Below are 18,198 nucleotides of genomic sequence, written 5' to 3' on the forward strand. Positions count from 1 at the left end.
GTTATTTTTTAAATCTATTTTGTGAGATTAAGTATGGCTATACATGTGAAGATAAGATTTAATGTTACTTCAGCTGTTGTATAAGCTTGTGATATTTTTTTCTCTGAAAAACAGGACTTTAAAAAAGAATAAAGCTCATTACAGATGCTCCTTCACTTACAACAGGGTCATGTCTTAATAAACTTATTGTAGGTTGAAAATATTATAAGTCAGAAATGCATTTGGTGTATTTAACCCATCAAAAGTCATTGCTTAGTCTAGCCTACCTTAAGCATGATTAGAACACTTCCATTAGCCTACAGTTGTGCAGTTATCTTGAATTTCATCTCAAGAGTAATTGCCTTCCTCTTCTCACCAGCATGAGGAGACACAGGTGTTTTGTAGACATGATGGGATTTGAAAACACAAAAAACAATATCCAAAAAAATGCTGGAAATCACAGTATACTGTAGAGTATCAGTTGTTCACCCTTGTGATTTTGTGGCCGACTGGGAGCTGAGGCTTGCTGCCAGTGCCCAGTATCACAAGAGAGTATCATACTGCATATTGCTAGACCCGGAAAAGATCAAAATTCGAAGTACAGGTTATACCGAATGCATAATGCTCTCACATCATCATCAAGTTGAAAAATTATAAGTCAAACCATCAAAAGTCAGGGATCATCTGAACATGTAGTTTCATCACAAAGGTGGAATTTGTACCCACCATAGAGAAAGTTTAGTTCCTTTATATAATAAATGTTAGGGTTTTTTTTTCTTTAGGTTTTAGGTTTTATGGGTGTTATTAGCTGCACTACAGTTCTATAGGTTTTCTAGAACTATGTGTTATTTTTATTTATATTTTTTCATTGCTATTCATAGGAAAGCATGAGGGTGCATATTTTATGCTAATTTTGCAGCTGAGGAAACTTAAGAACCAAAGATGTTAAGAGGCTTGCTGAAGATTACATGGTTAGTAAATAATGAAATTGAGATTTGAGCTCATGTCTGACTCCCAAGTTGGTGGTGGTGAGGTTGTTTGGGGAGAATGTGGGTTGATAGGTAAACAGTGACTTGCAATTATAGTAGTTATGCACGACGTGCTGTAAGAGTGGAGAATAGGAAGCATCTAACTATTAGGAAGGTCAGGAAGACTTTATAGAGGTGAATCACTGGTGAACTGATTCTTAAGGGATCAGAACGCATCTTGTATTTTGTGCTGTGGAGACCGGACTTTGTCCTTTGGGGGATTGGGAGGTACTGAAGGATTTTAGCAGGAGGGATGATGTGACCAGCTTCATGTTCTTACAAAGATAAGATGGCCATAAAAGGCAATATATTTGTAGTGCAGATGTACTCAGCATTAGGGAGACCTACAGGAAAGCTGTGGGAGAAGTGATGAGGTTGTCATTAGTGTCAGGAGTGGAGATACGGAAAGGAGGGAATTGGATTTGAGCTTTCAAAAATTAAAGAATATACAGATGTTCTCATTTATTTCTTCTCGTCAAAAATACTGAGATCTAAAAGTTTGTGTTTAGAAAATAGATTCAGTTCTTATCATCTTTGGATTGCTGATCTGGAAAGAACTTGCTCTTCATTGTTAAGAGTGTAGCCACATTTAGGGTAATAATGATGTCTTTTAGTCACAAATTCATTGAACTTTATTTTTTTTTAAGATTTTATTTTTTTTAGAGAGGGAAGGGAGGGAGAGAGGGAGAGAGAGAGAGAGAGAGAGAGAGAGAGAGAGAGAGAGAGAGAGAGAGAGAGAGAGAGAAACATCAATGTGCAGTTGCTGGGGGTCATGGCCTGCAACCCAGGCATGTGCCCTGACTGGGAATTGAACCTGCGACACTTTGGTTCGCAGCCCGTGCTCAATCCCCTGAGCTACGCCCGCCAGGGCAAATCCATTGAACTTTAGATGGAAGTGGAATTTATGCCTAGATTATGGTAATAATGTAATTAAGACTTAATTTACAGTCATATGACTTCAGGAAGCAAAACTAATATTACTCAAAATGATGAACATTGTTTTGTGAATGACTTCTTTTATTCCATTCTTGATCATTCTAAATAATTTCTTAGAAATTTCTGATTGAGTTCTGCAGACAGGAAGAATGCAGTATTGTCAGTCTTTTTGACAACATGTCCTCCTAGGCAAATTTCTACCAATTTGATGCCACGCTGCATCTTGTCTTTTCCTCATATCTTGAGCTGGAAGGGAAGCTGTTGCAGTGTTCCAATCTGTCATGTGGTAGGTGGAGTTTCTTGGATTGTCTCTAAGAACAGTCTTCCTGTTGTTAACGAGGTCAAAAAAAGTTTAAAATAATATGCATTTAGTTTTTAGTATCTAATCAATCAGAAATTTCATTTATATATCTAGATGTGTCTTTGTCTAAAATTACAAACTACAAAGGAAAATGATAGTTATCTTTTTGCTTGATAATGAATAAGTTCTTTTCCTGAACAATGACATCTCTATTTAGTGGATGCTGCATACTATAGTGGAATGAATGAAAAGTCTAGGAATTAGTAAACCCTATCTTGTAATTATTTTTGTAATCTGCCCCTTCCATCTCACCTTATTAGCATAGCTTTAGCTTAGACCTTGTTGCTTGGGATAATAAAATATCTCCCTTTCTCTAGTGTGCATTTCTTAAATCCACATTCTGCAGCTACCTGAATCTCTTTTACACAAATGTAACACTGTCCCACCCACATCTCTGTGAGTCTCTTAACTGCTAGTGAGTTCTGCTAAATGCTTGGAGAGTGGCATAATCATAGTAGCTCCTTGGACATTTAATTTCCATGAAGTCCCACTAGCTTAACAATTTTATACTTACACACACAGACATGCCTAATTTTTGTAATATATTTTAATGAATTTATATCTTCAAGTATTATTTTACTTAATTACATATAATAGTATTTATTAAAATACCTGAGAAAAGACAGGAATGCTCAGAGTATAATACTGAAAAGATAATGTCACACCATGTTGCATTTAATACAAGGTGAGGGCACTGAGGGAAGAAATTTGTCTTAGTTGTCATATTGGGTGCCCCACACCAGCCAGAGGGCCTGGCCCATTACAGGCACTCCATATCATGTTTAAGTGAACAAATGAAATCTGTTTAGTGGAGACACATGTTTTGTTATGGAGTATGTGACGTGCACTGGTGCATTTTGGGTAGCTAAGGTAGATGTCTATGAGATGGTGGCAAAGGGCAACGATTTTGCTATTTTTGCCATTGTCCTCGTAACCTGTCCTTGTAGCTCATTCATTATAGGCATGGATCTTTCCTAATGGCTCATAATACTACTTTAAAAGAAATTTAGGTCAGTAATTTGAGTTAAAATGATTACTTGTGCTGAATTAACCTCGAAGAGAAACAACTGAGAAAGAAATGTAGAAGACTTTAAAACAGATACTGGAGTTCCCAACTATCCTAAATTAGATTTGTAGGCCTTAAGTCATTGTACCAGAAGGAGATAAAATTTTACGTGGAGAAATGAATTACTCTTGCCATATCCCCAACTCCTGGCTTTCTTTCTTTCTGCTACTTGAACTTGGCAAAAACACCAAACCCTAGAGCAGTCTTCAATCATTTCCCTCCTGCGTTCCTTGGAGGCAGGGACGACGGTTGACTGTTGCTGGGATTACTGTAGTGCTTGCTGTGTGACAGCTGTGCCTCCAAGTCTTGCCACCAGCCCATCCTTTTATTGTCACCAGAATGATCTGTCTACAAAAAATCTGATGGTTAGTCCTCTCCTTGAAATCGATGGACTTCTTAGAGTCTTCAGGATTAAAAATCAAAGTTCTTAGTGTGGAAAATCACTTTTAGAGATCTGGCCTCTTATCAGTGTCTTGCCTGATCTTTTAACTCTTTTCCATGTGTTTTCTGTACTCCAGATATATTAACCACTTGCATTTCTCTGAATGTTCCATGCTGTTTTTGTGCTACTGAACATAGGGTTGCTTCTTTTTCCAGGCATGCTTTTTGATCCTTGCCAATGTCATCAATCACACGTCATTTCAAACTCCCAAAGACATCTCTAGAAAACTTCTGAGTTTTTTTGCCTATTCTGTATTAGGCAACACCCAATGGGCTAACGTTCTCAGGGGTACCTAACCTACTGTAGTGTCCATGTGCCTTCTTTCTCATTAGACCTTTTTTAGTATTCGTGAGCTTTTTTGAGTACTGGATAATCCTATTATCACTTTAGTTCCTAATCCTTGTTGCCAGAACTTTAGTTAATGTGTGATAGTTAATTTAACAGAAGCCCCACAGGTGCCCAACAATGTGTCTTAGATATTATGAACATTTGAGAAAAGAAGAATGTGGTCCCAGCCCTCTTTGTAAGTTAATTGTGTGGGCAAAATGATTCATAAAGTAATTAGAGATTAATAAAGTACAGCATTAAATGAGGACTTTGGTAGAATGGTTTGAGAATAAAGATGTAGTTGAAAATTTCAAATCCCTTGGCATTTTATATCTGCTCTTTACTTTGTTTTTCTCTGTTAGTAGTAGTAATACCACTATTAACACGCTACACTTTCTGCTTGTTTACCTTGTTATGCTTACCTGCACCACTAGAATGTAAGTTTTATGAGGAATTTCCATCTCTGTTGTTCACCGTGGTATTTTCAGCGTCTGACACAAGGCGGATCTAGTGCAGTGGATGGAATGATGTTCAGAGAAGGAAGTAATCACTAGGAGATGGTATTTATGAAATACTTCATGAAGAAGTTACATGCTGAAGTAGACCTTTAAAGTTAATGTTTTATTAGCTAAGTGTTTATTAAATAATTAAAAATTACCAATTTTATTTTTATGAATTTGTTCTGGTCATAGGTTCCTCCTAATTTTCTCTTAGAGTTTTATAAGGGTTGTACAGTCCTCATTGTTGACTTCTTTTTGAGAGTTTGACAAAGCTTATTTAACCAGTGTGAGTTTTGCTGACCCTTTCCTTATATACTTGTTGCAACAACACTTCACTTCATATATTTACTATCAAAGTAAAATGTGTTTGAAAAGTAGGTCTGCTGGAGGCAGTAACACATTTTACACAGATCATTATACAATGAGTTGTTATGAAACCTGAGAACTTGTCTTTTATTTTGCATCCACAAAGTACACTTAACTACACTTAACTACACTTAACTACAAATGAGTTTGAATTCGTAGGCATATCAGGGTCTTGGTTGTTTTGTGAATTAGGGATCATAATTGACTATTTGCCTGTAAGTTCTTATTTAGCAAATCTGGATCATACTTTTAAATGTTATGTATACACATATGCATATGTCACATAACTTATAATAGCATTTTCCATTTCTATAGAATTTCCTTTTCTGTTTCTTTACCGTCCCAGACTATCAAAATAACAATTGTATTTGGAATTAAAACTATTAAAAATGTTAAATCACCAAAACAGGCTGTAAGTGGAACATGGTCATAATACTGATTTGCATTGTATTTTAGAAAATAAAATTATTGGTTGGTCTCTAGCATTGGCTTATTTTCTTGCATTTCTCCTTTAAGCACAGAATTAGATATTTCTAATATCTACCTAAGGTTTTATTATACCTAAAATAAGTTCTTAATAAGTAAGCATCTAGTCTACTCACTTTATTTTAGAGGCTAACCCTCTATTATGCTGGTAATCACTTTAAATTTTAACATTGTACTACTTTTGGAATACATATAATCCTGAAGACATTTTAAAAGGATATTATTTTAGTGAACTGGTAGAAGCAAGCAGCTGAAATTTGTCAGTCTACAACCAGCCAGCCAGATTGGGTGTGAATGAAGTTTTGTCAGTACTTTTCCATTTTGGTTTACTGGTTTAGTACACAAGAGATGATTTTTATCAATCTGATTTTAAACCACGAAAAACCCCACTGTCTCTCTAAATTGATAGTTTTTGACAACCTGAATGTGAGGATTCACATATTTCACATAGGAAGAATTTTAACCAATAAATGTATATTAAGGGAGCCATCAGGAACAAGATTTTTAAAACTTCAGTCTTTTTTATTGTGGCTTTTTCTTGTTGAATCTAGAAGTTGTGTATTTAAAAAAGTCATGGGTTAACTCTTGGATTCTCTTAAATAGATAAATGGAAAAAAGTCTTTAAGGATCATATAAATATTCTACATTTCCTTTTCTTGTGTTCTTTGTGATATTTTCCTAGGACTTACATTTTATTTAAACTGTTTTATATAAAAAAATAGCACCTTGCAGTCCATGATTTTTTTTTTAAGGAGGAGTTCATCTTTTTTGTAGGGAATAATTGGTACATATAATGGGTTGCATAAGAAGAAAATTATTAAAGATGTGGAAGAATGTAGACAACTTCAAGTTACCACTGGTATAATTCCTGGTTGTAGTTGCCTAATATCAATTAAGTTGAATGATTTATTTTTAGTCATTTGTTTTCATATATTATACTTTTGATTTGAAGAATACTCTGCTAGACTTTTAAAAGCCTCTTAATTTGACTTAGTTTGAAATCTAATTTGTTGGGTTTTTAAAATATTATACCTTCTACCCTGGCTGGCGTAGCTCAGTGGACTGAGTGGAGGCTGCGAACCAAAGCATTGCAGGTTCGATTCCCAGTCAGGGCACATGCCTGGGTTGCAGGCCACGGCCCCCAGCAACCGCACATTGATGTTTCTCTCTCTCTCTCTCTCTCTCTCTCTCTCTTTTTCTCTCCCTTCCCTCTCTAAAAATAAATACATAAAATCTTAAAAAAAATCTCCTATTTCACTTGCATTTATACCTTCTAATTGTTGCCTGTGTTTGGTATGGCAAGTTAGTAATTGCTCTTTGTTCTATTTCAGATCCCTGCATGTCACTGAGTCCACCATGCTTTACAGAAGAAGATAGATTTAGTCTGGAAGCTCTTCAAACAATACATAAACAAATGGATGATGACAAAGATGGTGGAATTGAAGTAGATGAAAGTGATGAAGTAGGTGGAAAAATTTCTCTTGTATTCTCGTAACACACAACAAGGTTTTAGTATTAAATTTTCCCATTATTTGTTACATGACTCAGCTCCTTCAACATCTTTTGTTTTTCTCTGTACATTTTAATTTTTCCCTTTGTATTTATGTGTTTTTTTCCCATTTTTTTCTTTGTGTGTATATTGAGTTTACTCAGTTTTATAAGAACCCTTAGTCTCATGTTCTTGGATTTCTCAACATGTATTTTTTTCTGACTCCATCACTACAGAATTAATGGCTTAAAATGCAACATTTTATTATTTCTTCCGATTTCCTGGGTTGACTACTTAGTTGACACCTTTTCTGTACCCCTGAGTTGGGGCTGAGGGTCCCTACAGCAGTTCCACTCAGGTGGGAGCTCTGCTGGGGCTGGAATACTTAAGATGCCCTCTTATCCTTCAGAGTCTCTCTCCATGTGACCTCTTATCATTTAGGAGTTTAGCTCAGACTTCCTTACAGTATGGCAGCTGGCTTCCAAGTGACAGTGTTCCAAGAAAACAAGTTCTCATGTGAAAGTGCTTATCATGTCTCTGCTTGCCAGTGCCTGTTAATATCAAATTGGCTAAAGCAAGTTTTGGCTAAGTTCAGAGTCCATGTGGGAGAGGATTATATAGGGCATGAATACCAGGAGATGTGGTTTTTGGGGGGTTACCTATATAATAATATTTACCCATTGTACAAAAACATCATGCTTTATTTCTTCCTTTTTAGTATTTTTATTGTATTTTTCCATTGCCATTTATTCCTCTTATGCCCCCACACCTCCACAGCCACCACACTTGTAATCCATGCCCATGAGTCCTTTTTCCTTTTTGCTTGCTCTTTCTAACCCCCTAATCCCTCCCCTCCCAGAGCTGTCAGCCTGCTCTCTATGAATCTGTCTCTATTTTGCTTGTTAGTTCAGTTTGTTCATTAGATTCCACATACGAGTGAGATCATATGGTATTTGTCTTTCTCTTACTGGCTTATTTCATTTAGGGTAATGTTTTCCAGGTCCATCCATTTTTACAGCCAAATAGTATTCCATTGTGTATAGTTACCATAGTTGTTTTATCTACTCATCTACTTATGGACACTTGGGCTGATTCCAGATCCTGGTGATTGTAAATAACGCTGCAAAAAACATAGGGGTGCTTATATTCTTTCAGATTAGCGTTTCAGGTGTCTTCAGATAAATTCCCGAAAATGAAATCTCTTGATCGTAAGGCAGATCCACTTTTAATTTGTTGAGGTATCTCCATAATGCTGTTCACAGTGGCTGCACCAATGTGCATTCCCACCAACAGTGCAAAAGGTTTCCCCTTTCTCCACACCTTGCCAGCAGTTGTTGTTTGTGTAAACCTCATTGATGTTTTAATTTGCATTTCTCTGATGATTAGTGATGTTGAACATCTTTTCATATGTCTGTTGGCCATGTCTTTGTTCTCTTTGGAGAAGTGTCTATTCAGGTCCTTTGACTATTTTTTAAATTGGATTGTTTGGTTTTCTGATGTTGAATTTTATAAGTTCTTATTAAATTTTGGATATTAACCTCTTATCAGATGTATCGGCAAATAGGTTCCCCCATTTAGTGGGTTATCTTTTTATTTTGTTGATGATTTCCTTTGCTTTGTAAAAGATTTTTAGTTTGATATAGTCCCATTGTTTAGTTTTCCTTTTGTTTCCCTTGCCTGAGGAGATATATCAGAAAAAATAATTCTATGAGCAATGTCTGAGATTTTATTGCCTATGTTTTCTGCCAGGATTTTTATGGTTTTGTGTCTAATATTTAAGTCTTAGATCCATTTTGAATTTATTCTTGTATATGGTGTAAGAAGTTGGCCGAGTTTCCTTTTTCTGCACGTATCTGTTCAATTTTCCCACAGCCATTTATTGAATAAACTATCTTTTTTTTTTTAAAGATTTAATTTATTTATTTTTAGAGAGGGAAGGGGGGGAGATAGAGATAGAGAGAGAGAGATAAAGAGAGAGAGAGAGAGAGAGAGAAACATCAACGTGCGGTTGCTGAGGGTTATGGCCTGTAACCCAGGCATGTACCCTGGCTGGGAATCGAACCTGCGACACTTTGGTTCCCAGCCTGCGCTCAATCCACTGAGCTACGCCAGCCAGGAGAAGTGGTTTTCTTTATTCCTCTGTGGTCTCATTCTTACAAAAATCCCTTGGTTATTCTTCAGTCCTCTTCACTTTGTTGTATTTGACACCATTGAAGTGCTTCTCTTTTAGTTTATATAATACTCAATTACATTACTTACTATACCATTAGCTAATGTTATATGACAGTGACATCCTATAGTCATATTATTTAATCACATTGTTATCTAACAGTAACATTCTTTGAAAGTCTCTTCTTGACCTAGTGTATAAAGCATTGACCTTAAGAATACTCATTTATTTTTAGGTTACCACTGATTCCTCCATCTCTAAGCCAGCCCAGATTCCTGTGTGTGTATAATTCTTCCTGACATCTTCTGAGGGCCTTTACTTATGCTTTCAACTAGTTTGTAAACAAAATCCTGTCATTCCTCTTTGAAATCCCTTACTATTGAATGGCACTCCTGGACCTACTTCTCCTTAATTTTTATTCTTCTAAGTCAGGAATGGGCAGACTTTTTCTGTAAATGACCAAAGCTGTGGGTTGAAATGTGTACCCTCCAAAGGCATATTTTAAAATCCTTATCTCTGTTATCTCAGAATGTGACTGCATTTGGAAATAGAGTCATTTCAGATGTAATTAGGTAAGATGGGGACATATTGGAGTAGCATGGGACCTTAATCCAATACGATGGGTGTTCTTATAAGAGAGGAGAACATCTTGTGGCAACAGATGCAGGGGAGAAGATGACCACATGACCGTGCAGGCAGAGATTGGAGTTACACAGCTATAGGTCAAGGAAAGACAAAGATTGCACCACAAACTAAGAGAAAGGCATGGGACATATTCCTTCCTTAGGGCCTCTGAGAGAGCGTGGCCCTGCTGACACCTTGATTTCAGACTTACAGCCTCTAGAACTGGGAGAAAATAAATTTCTGTTGTTTTAAGCCATTTAGTTTGTAGTACTTTGACACAGCAGCCCTATAAAACTATATAGGCCAGCTACTAAATATTTTAGACTTTTGTGGGTCATGTCTCTGTTGTGAGAACTCAACTCTCCCATTGTAGTAAAGCAGCTATAGATAGTACATGATCTAATGGGAATGGCTGTAGTCCAATAAAACTTTATTTGCAAAAATAAGCAGCAGGCTGTGGTTTGCCAGCCCTTGCTATAAAATCTTGTGTTCTTAAAATTTATGTATTTATTTTTCTTTTTCGCTTAACTATTGCTTGCTGTATTTTGCTCCAGGTCAGCAATTTTTAACTGGTATGCCACAGCACACAGGTGTGCTGCAAAAATTTTTAAAATATGCAATACCTGCAGTCAGGAGCACTGATCTCTTTTCCCTTAGATTGATAAAAAACTGACAACAGCCAACACAAGAATAGCTGTTTGGTATGAGTTAATCAAAATTGTTTTTATTGTCAGGTCAGCAAAAAACACATTTTTTTGATGTGCCACAGAACTTTAATAATTAGTTTATGTCTGCCATGGGATGAAAATGGTTGAAAATTGCTGACTTAGGTATTATTTATCTTGTGTCTAGAGTATCACCTCTAAATTTTTCCCATTTAATGCATTTGAATATCACTTTGAGAGTATTTTTCTCTGGCTACAAAACTTAATAGTGATTTCTAGTGCTTATTAGATCAGATATTAACTCTTTCATTTTATATTTAATGTCTCTAAATTAACTGACTTGTGTTTATTGAGATTGTCTCTTCTCATTGTGGTGAAATCATTTTGGTATTTAGAGCCCAGTGACATTAATGTTGGAATCATGGCTTCCAGTTATAAATAGTCTAATTTATTTCATTCATTTGTAGAACCACAGATGAAAGGATAATCCTATTTTATGCTGTGTTTCCAACTTAAAAAGTATTTGAAATATTTAAATATACTCTGTCATCAGGTAGAATGAAATGAATTGATGGGTTATTGAGTTTTACTATTACTGGAAATCAACATAAAGTAGTTGTCATTTATTGTCAGTCATTTTATTATATTTAGAAATTCATTCTTTCAACATCATCAGCATTTCTTTACTTTCTCATATACACACACACAATCAAGCTTTAAGATTACTTTTAGTAATAATATTCTGGATTATCAGTGATGAATTGTTCTTTCTAATCATCTCAAGATTGTCTAAATGGTTTATTTTGTTGTCAGTATAATTGTAAAGAATTGACTATTATATATGCTAACAAATTCTATTAGTCTAAATTATTATAATATCTACAAATTATGGAATAAATATAATTTATTAGCATATTAAGTACTTTTTATGGACAAAATTATTTTCTAGTCTAAGTAGCTTTCCTTAAAGTTATTGTACATTTTCTTAGTCATTTATAGTATAACTGTATTAGTTTTATTAAACAAATTCCATGCCAACTCTGAAGTATATAGTATTTAGTATATGGATGGTATGTGTAGTTTTATAACTTTGTCCAACAATGAAGTTGGAGATAACTTTTAACATTAAACTTTGTGGTCCTGTGCTGAGGGGACATAATTTTAAGTTATTACGCTGGTAGTGCTTCATTTTCCTCTGATGTTGGTGTTACTTGAGGACCTAATTATTGCTTACATTGTTTTAATGCTGAGGGATTATTTACTGGGGAGGGAGAAGCGAGACTGGAAGAGCATATATGTTTAATTAAGTGTCTTAGTATTATAAAGTGTTTGAAAAGATTGGTGCACATTTTCACTTTTGAAGATGGAATAGTTGTAGATAGCTACAGTTCAAGAGTTAAAGATTAACTTACTGAGATTGGTTAATTTTGCACCTAGAATAAAGCTAGATTATCTTAAAAATCTACATAATAGAAATTACTTTTATTATTGATACATGAAGTTATAAATATTACTACTTTAGGATGTTTTCTTATCAAGTCTTCAATTCTCCAACACCAACTGGGTGTCCAACAGTTCAGTTTGATTCTGACAATGTCTACCTGGATTAGTGTCAGATCCCACAGGGTAAAGGGCTTAGTTTCGCAAGACTGCCCCCACTCCAGATGCCAGTCAAAAGTCTCTGGCCGTGTGTACTTCTGACCAACCTGCTCTCAGCCAGGGGTTTCCACAATCCTTTCTCAGATTTGATGTTTTGCTGGAATGGATCACAAAACTCAGGAAAATACTTTACTTATGTTTACTGTTTTTCTGTGAAGGGTACAACTCCAGAACAACCAAATAGAAGAGATGTTTAGAAGAAGGTATTGGAGGAAGGGCGTGGAGCATCCATGCCCACTTGCGGCATGCCACCTTCTCAGCACCTCGATATGCTTGCCAACCTGAAAGTGCTCTGATCTCAAAGTTCAAGAGTTTATTTTAATAAATCTTAGTTTTCCCAAGGGTCAGGTAGGTGGGACTGAAAGTTCCAACCTTAATCACTCAGTCCAGATGACTAGTCCCATCTTGAGGCTATCTTAGGAGACCAACCCTAGGTAATCTAATTAGCGTAAACTAAGTTAGTTGGAGTGTCGCCCAGTAGACCAGTAGGTCGAAGGTTTGATTCCTGGTCAGATTATAGTAGGAAATATATTTTTTTATGGACATACTAGATTACCCGAAGTATAATATAAAATTAGTTTTACTTGTTTCTTTTTACTTTTTAATGTAACTTCTAGAAAACCTAAAATCACATATGTAGATCATAGTTTATTTCTATCAGACAGCACTTGTCTAGAAGCTATGGTGTGTTGTGGGCTGTAAGGAGTGAGTTATTAATTCTGTAGTTCTTGGACTGGTTTGGTGCTTTCAGTTCAGTGTAGCTACCTCTGTTTGTATTTTTTGTAGAAGTGTCTCTTTTTTAAAGAAGTGGGAGTAAACAGTAATACTGTTGTGGACCTCTAGCAGCCATAATTAGAAGACTTCACAGTTTTAATAGGAAACCTTAGTAAAACATTTAAAATACTTTATTTCTTGTAATTATTGGTTGGAAATAACTGCTTTTTGTAAAATTTGGAAAAAATTAGCATTTTAAAATGCTGTTTGAAAACTTAAATGTTTTTCCTCTTTACTGCTTTCCTCTGTTTTTGTTTTTATATTTTTTGGGGGGGGGGTCATATGATAAAGAACTTATTTTCCTAGTTTCTTCATTCATTTAATATAGAGCTAATACTTGAGGGTCTGTTATATGCCAGATACTCAAATAGATATTGGAGTATGTTCGAGACAGACAATATTCATATAAATCTTTAATCCATTAAGCTAACGTTCTGTGGGTGCTAAGGGAAGGCAGACTAAACAAAAAACTAAATAAGCTGGGGAAGTGGGATCAGGTCAGCTAGATGATGGATGGCTATAATTTTAAATGGGGTGGTCATGGTAGGCCTTATTAAGAAGGTCACAATTAAAGTATACACTATAGGACATATAAGAGAGTAAATATCTGACAATTTTCCAGACCTTTTGTAAAACTGAAATCGGAGGATTTAGGAGTATTTCAGGAGTATTTCAGATAGGAACAAGATGGAAAGCTTTTGTTCTCTAGGTCATTATCTTTTGGTCCAAGGTAAAAAAAAAAAAAAAAAGATTAGATGTCAGTATACTTGGAGTCTGTGACCTGTTCAGATTGTGTTGCTGATTACTGTCTAGTTTGCATGTTCTGTCAATATTGAAGATATTTTGGAAAGTATGGGTACTTGATCAACAAATAATTTTAATAAGAGAAGTGAATGGCTTTGCTGCTCTGAGCACAGCAGTAGGAGTCAGTGAGAATTCACATTGTTATTACCTGCTTTATGACTGAAAAATTTATAGTTTCTAGTGTATGAACTTTGTTTTTTTCCCTTTAAATTTAAAAAACTTCCTTCTCTTTTTCTAATTTTTCTTTTTTTAACCCATTCGTACCTTTCATTGATGTCATTCAGAATAGTTTTAGAGTTTTTGTTCCTATCAGTTGGTTTGATATACAGTCAACTTTAAGATCAACTTACACGAAAAATAGTGTACCTGATATTTCAGTTTTTCTTATGTTAGCTATTCTGCCTGAAAACCTTTGACATCATTTGTCTAGGCACTTCAGAGAACTTAGTGAACAATATAGACGTATCTATATCTGAAACAGGGAGAGTCACTTATGAAAATACGCAAAAGTAAGGTTAGGAAAAAATAGAGAATAGTTTAAAAAATAGGATCAGTGAGTTTTGAATTATGCGGAGTACTGTTTCTAAAGGAATAAATTCATGTGTTTTTTTGTTTTCTCAGTTAAAAATTTAACCCCTTTATTAATTATCTATTGCTGTGAACCAAATTTCTCCCAGATGTGGTGGTTTACAACAATACACATGTATCACTTTGTGGTTTCTGTGGGTCAGAAATCCAGGTGCAGCTTAGCTGGATCTTCTGGCTCTGGGTCTCACACAAAGCTGCAATTAAGATGTCAGTGGGTATTGCAGTCACTGTAGAAAGTAATGTGGAGGTTCCTCACAAAATTAGAAATAGAACTGCCATATGACCCAGCAGTCCCACTTCTGGGTAGTTATCTGAGGAGATCCAAAACACTAATTTGAAAAGATGTATGCATCCATATATGTTCACTGCAGCATTATTTACCATAGCCAAGATATGGAAGCAGCCTAAGTGTCTGTCAGTACATGACTGGATAAAGATGTGGTGTATATATACAATGAAATATTATTTGGGCATAAAAAAGAATGGCATCTTACCATTTTTGACAACATGAATGGGTCTAGATTGTTTTATGCTAAGTGAAAGAAGTCATACAGAGAAAGACAAATATATGATTTTACTTACTTGCAGATTCTAAAAAACAAGATAAACGAAAAAAACCAAACAAACTCATAGACACAGAGAACAAACTAATGATTGCTAGATAGGAGCAGCATTGGGGGACTGGGTTAAAAAGGCGAAGGGGTTGAGAAGTACAAATGGGCAGTTGCAAAATAGTCACAGGGATGTAAGTACAGTATAGAGAATATAGTCAGTAATTTGTAATGACTGTATGGTGCCAGGCGGGTACTAGACTTACTGGGGGATCACTTTTTAAGTTAGATAAATATCTCACCACCATGCTAGGCACTTTAAACTGGCAGTACTGAATACTAACTCTAATTGAAAAATTAAAAAAATATTTAGATACATACAGTTTTTCATTAAAAATTGTTTCCCATTCCTGTTTCCCCAATTTTTAATTTACCTTATCAAGAGTTGCATATTAAATACTGTTACAGCCTGCAAGCGGGCAGAGGAGTAGGAGTGTGAATCAGGACCTGCATCTGTCCTCCCTCAGCTCTAGCCTGACAGCACTGCCAGTCCTGCTCCTCTCCTCCCCTGCTTCCCTGGGCCTTTTCAGGATCCCAGCATGGCACTGCACTTACGTAATATATTTTTGTGAGAGTTTAGCACATTTCACATATTGGCTCATCTTCTAAAAGACCTCTGAGTTGGGGTGGGTACAGAACCTGTTTATTTCCATTTCACAAGTGAATTGAATAAAATTGTACCTTTCCTGTATCATTAACTCTATGCTATATATTGTTGTCATTATAGATAGAGTGACTGCACAATTCGTCACCCAAGCTAGAATAATATTGAGAGTAAAAGAGGGTGCTATTAATAATTATACCAGACCAATGGGTGTATATGAGGACTGTCCCAGGCAAATGAGGCTTCGTACATACTTTGCTGTATGTGTTATCACAGACTGCTTTCCATTGTACTTACCTTGATCTGGATCTCTCTCCTTCACTAAGTTGTTATTAAATTGACATAGTGTTGTGCTATTAGTAAAGCTTAGATCTATTTCAGTTTAATTTATCACCCTGTCTTTTTATGTAGTACAGTTTTTCTAGTAACATGGCAGAGACTTGGGTATTGTTTTTTGCTCCTGTTTCTTAGAGTTAAGTGCTTTTTTGGTGTCTTTTTATTTAGTCTTTAGAAATAATATAGCTTAATATTTCTATATTAATTTTTGTATTGTTTTTCAAGTACAGTTGCCTCTACTTCCCACCCACCCTCAATCCTATCCCCCCCTTTGGCTTTGTCCATGGGTCCTTCATACACATTCCTTGACGACTATTCCCTTTCTCTTCCCCGTAATCCCCTCCCCACTCCCCTGTGGTTACTGTCAGTCTGTTCTTTATTTCTGTGTCTCTGTTTATATTTTGGTTGCTTGTTTTGTTGATGATGTTCTGCTTATATGTGAGATCATATGATTGTCTTTTACCTCCTGGCTTATTTCACTCAGCATAATGCTCTCTAGATAAAATAACTCATTGACCCTTTGCTTTATTTTTAGAATAAAAAAATTAATAGTAAGCTTCCCCGGCTTTTCCAAATTTTCATATCAGACTATCATTTATGTAACAGTCTACATTTTCCTATAGACCTATTCAGTGTTTGGCCTGCCAGAGTTTCTCCCAGGACCTAGTGTTGCAGTCACTAATCACATGGTCTTCAGGGGACTGTTGTGCTCTAGAATGCTGTGTTTTGTGGTTTTAAGGTGAGGTACTGTGCTGTGTCAGAGAGATGTGAGGTAAATTGCTTTTAGCCCAGGTAACCTCGTTGTATATTGATTGTAATGTCATGGTTTATGAAGCATTTATGCTGTCTCACATTCTCTTTAGTGATTTTTTTTTTTTTTTTTGAGATAGGGATGACAGGTGGTATCCTATTTTATAGATGAGGAGACTGGGGTTTAGAGCCAAGTGTTGATGACTTGCTTCTGACTATCCCCCTGACCTTTTCACAGTGTTACTAGGTCTGTAGGATGAAACTAGAGGACTCAGTTGATAAAGAGCACTTTTTTTTTAACTGAAGAAATATTTTACCTTGATCCTAAAAATGTTTAAAATAATTAAAAAAAATATTCAGAGCATTTTATTTTAATTGCTCATTCTTGCCAACTGACCTTTTAAAAAACACATTATACCCCATAAGTAGCTAAAATTTCTTTCAGGTAGGAGATACAGGAATTTTTAAGGAATTTTAAAACCCTTTTTCTAATCCTCACCCAAGGATGTTATTGATTTTAGAGAGAGGGCAAAGAAGGAGACGGAGGGAGAGAAACATCGATGTGAGAGAAACATTAATTGGTTCCTTTCACAGGCACCCTGACGGGGAGTGGACCTGCAAGTAGGCATGTACCCTTCCTGGGAATCAAACCTGCAATCTTTCAGTCTCAGGGACTGTGCCCAACCAACCAAGCCGTATGGGTCAGGGTGTAAAATTATTTAAAAAATCAAATAGTTGATTTTTGTTTTGTTCTGGTTTTCATTTTATTTTTCCTGATTCCCTCAAGGGCTTGGGAAATATGCCTACATTCTTGACTAAGGGCGTTGTTGACCAATTAAAAACAAGACACACCTAATATTTTAAGTTCCTATTTATGTGTACTGCACTATACTAAATATGAGGCGGAATGAAAAAATACGAGCTTAGACCTTCATGAATTAACCATGTAGTGGGCCACGTAATGTCATAGATATATAATATAAGACATATGAGGGGGGACCCCAAAAACCTGAAATTTATTTATAAAAAATGTTTATTTATTGTTCCATGTTTAAACTTCAGTCACCTTCAAAGTACTCTCCATTCGATGCAATACACCTATCAAGACTTTTTTTTCACTGCTCAAAACAGCTTTTGAATTCATTGATTTTTGTGCCTTTTAGTGCTTCTGCCGTTTTTGGTTCACCTCTTCCACATTGGCAAAATGTTTCCCTTTGAGGACTTCTTTTGTCCAGGGAAACAAACAAACAAAAGGTATCTTGGGATGAGAGTGAGTGAATAGGGAGGGTGGGGCATGGAAGTCTTGCCATTTTTTGGTCAAAAACTGCTGAACACTTAGTGTGGTGTGGGCAGATATGCCTGTAAATCACCTATCATGAAATGGGCAAACATGTTGAGTCTTCAAAAAAAAACTCACTGAATCCTCTCACAACAGTTGCAGCTGGTACACTGATACAGATGGGTTCCTAGAACACCCACCTAGAGGGGGAAGCCTGTACTACAAGGGGCCTGCCCTCCAGAAGATAATTCAGGGTTTTGGGGGGGCCCTCCTATTATGGCAAATTATATACTAGGAATACGCATGAATCATGGAAGTGCTCCTGTGTTTCAGAAGATAAGTGCATATCTGTTT

General features: G+C 35.9%; 1 protein-coding gene across 2 annotated transcripts in view; it reads left to right on the plus strand.

Annotated features, from left to right (window-relative positions):
* Window positions 1–18,198, plus strand: part of STIM2 (stromal interaction molecule 2) — a 136,951-nt gene that overhangs the window by 44,133 nt on the left and 74,620 nt on the right. For both annotated transcript variants that reach the window (XM_036019604.1, XM_036019598.1), the window contains exon 2: window positions 6,823–6,953. In XM_036019604.1, coding sequence (XP_035875497.1) covers window positions 6,823–6,953 — 131 coding nt within the window. The remainder of the gene's footprint in view (window positions 1–6,822; window positions 6,954–18,198) is intronic.

The sequence above is a fragment of the Phyllostomus discolor genome, chromosome 1, assembly GCF_004126475.2.
Source record: "Phyllostomus discolor isolate MPI-MPIP mPhyDis1 chromosome 1, mPhyDis1.pri.v3, whole genome shotgun sequence".
NCBI classification, from domain to species: domain Eukaryota; kingdom Metazoa; phylum Chordata; class Mammalia; order Chiroptera; family Phyllostomidae; genus Phyllostomus; species Phyllostomus discolor.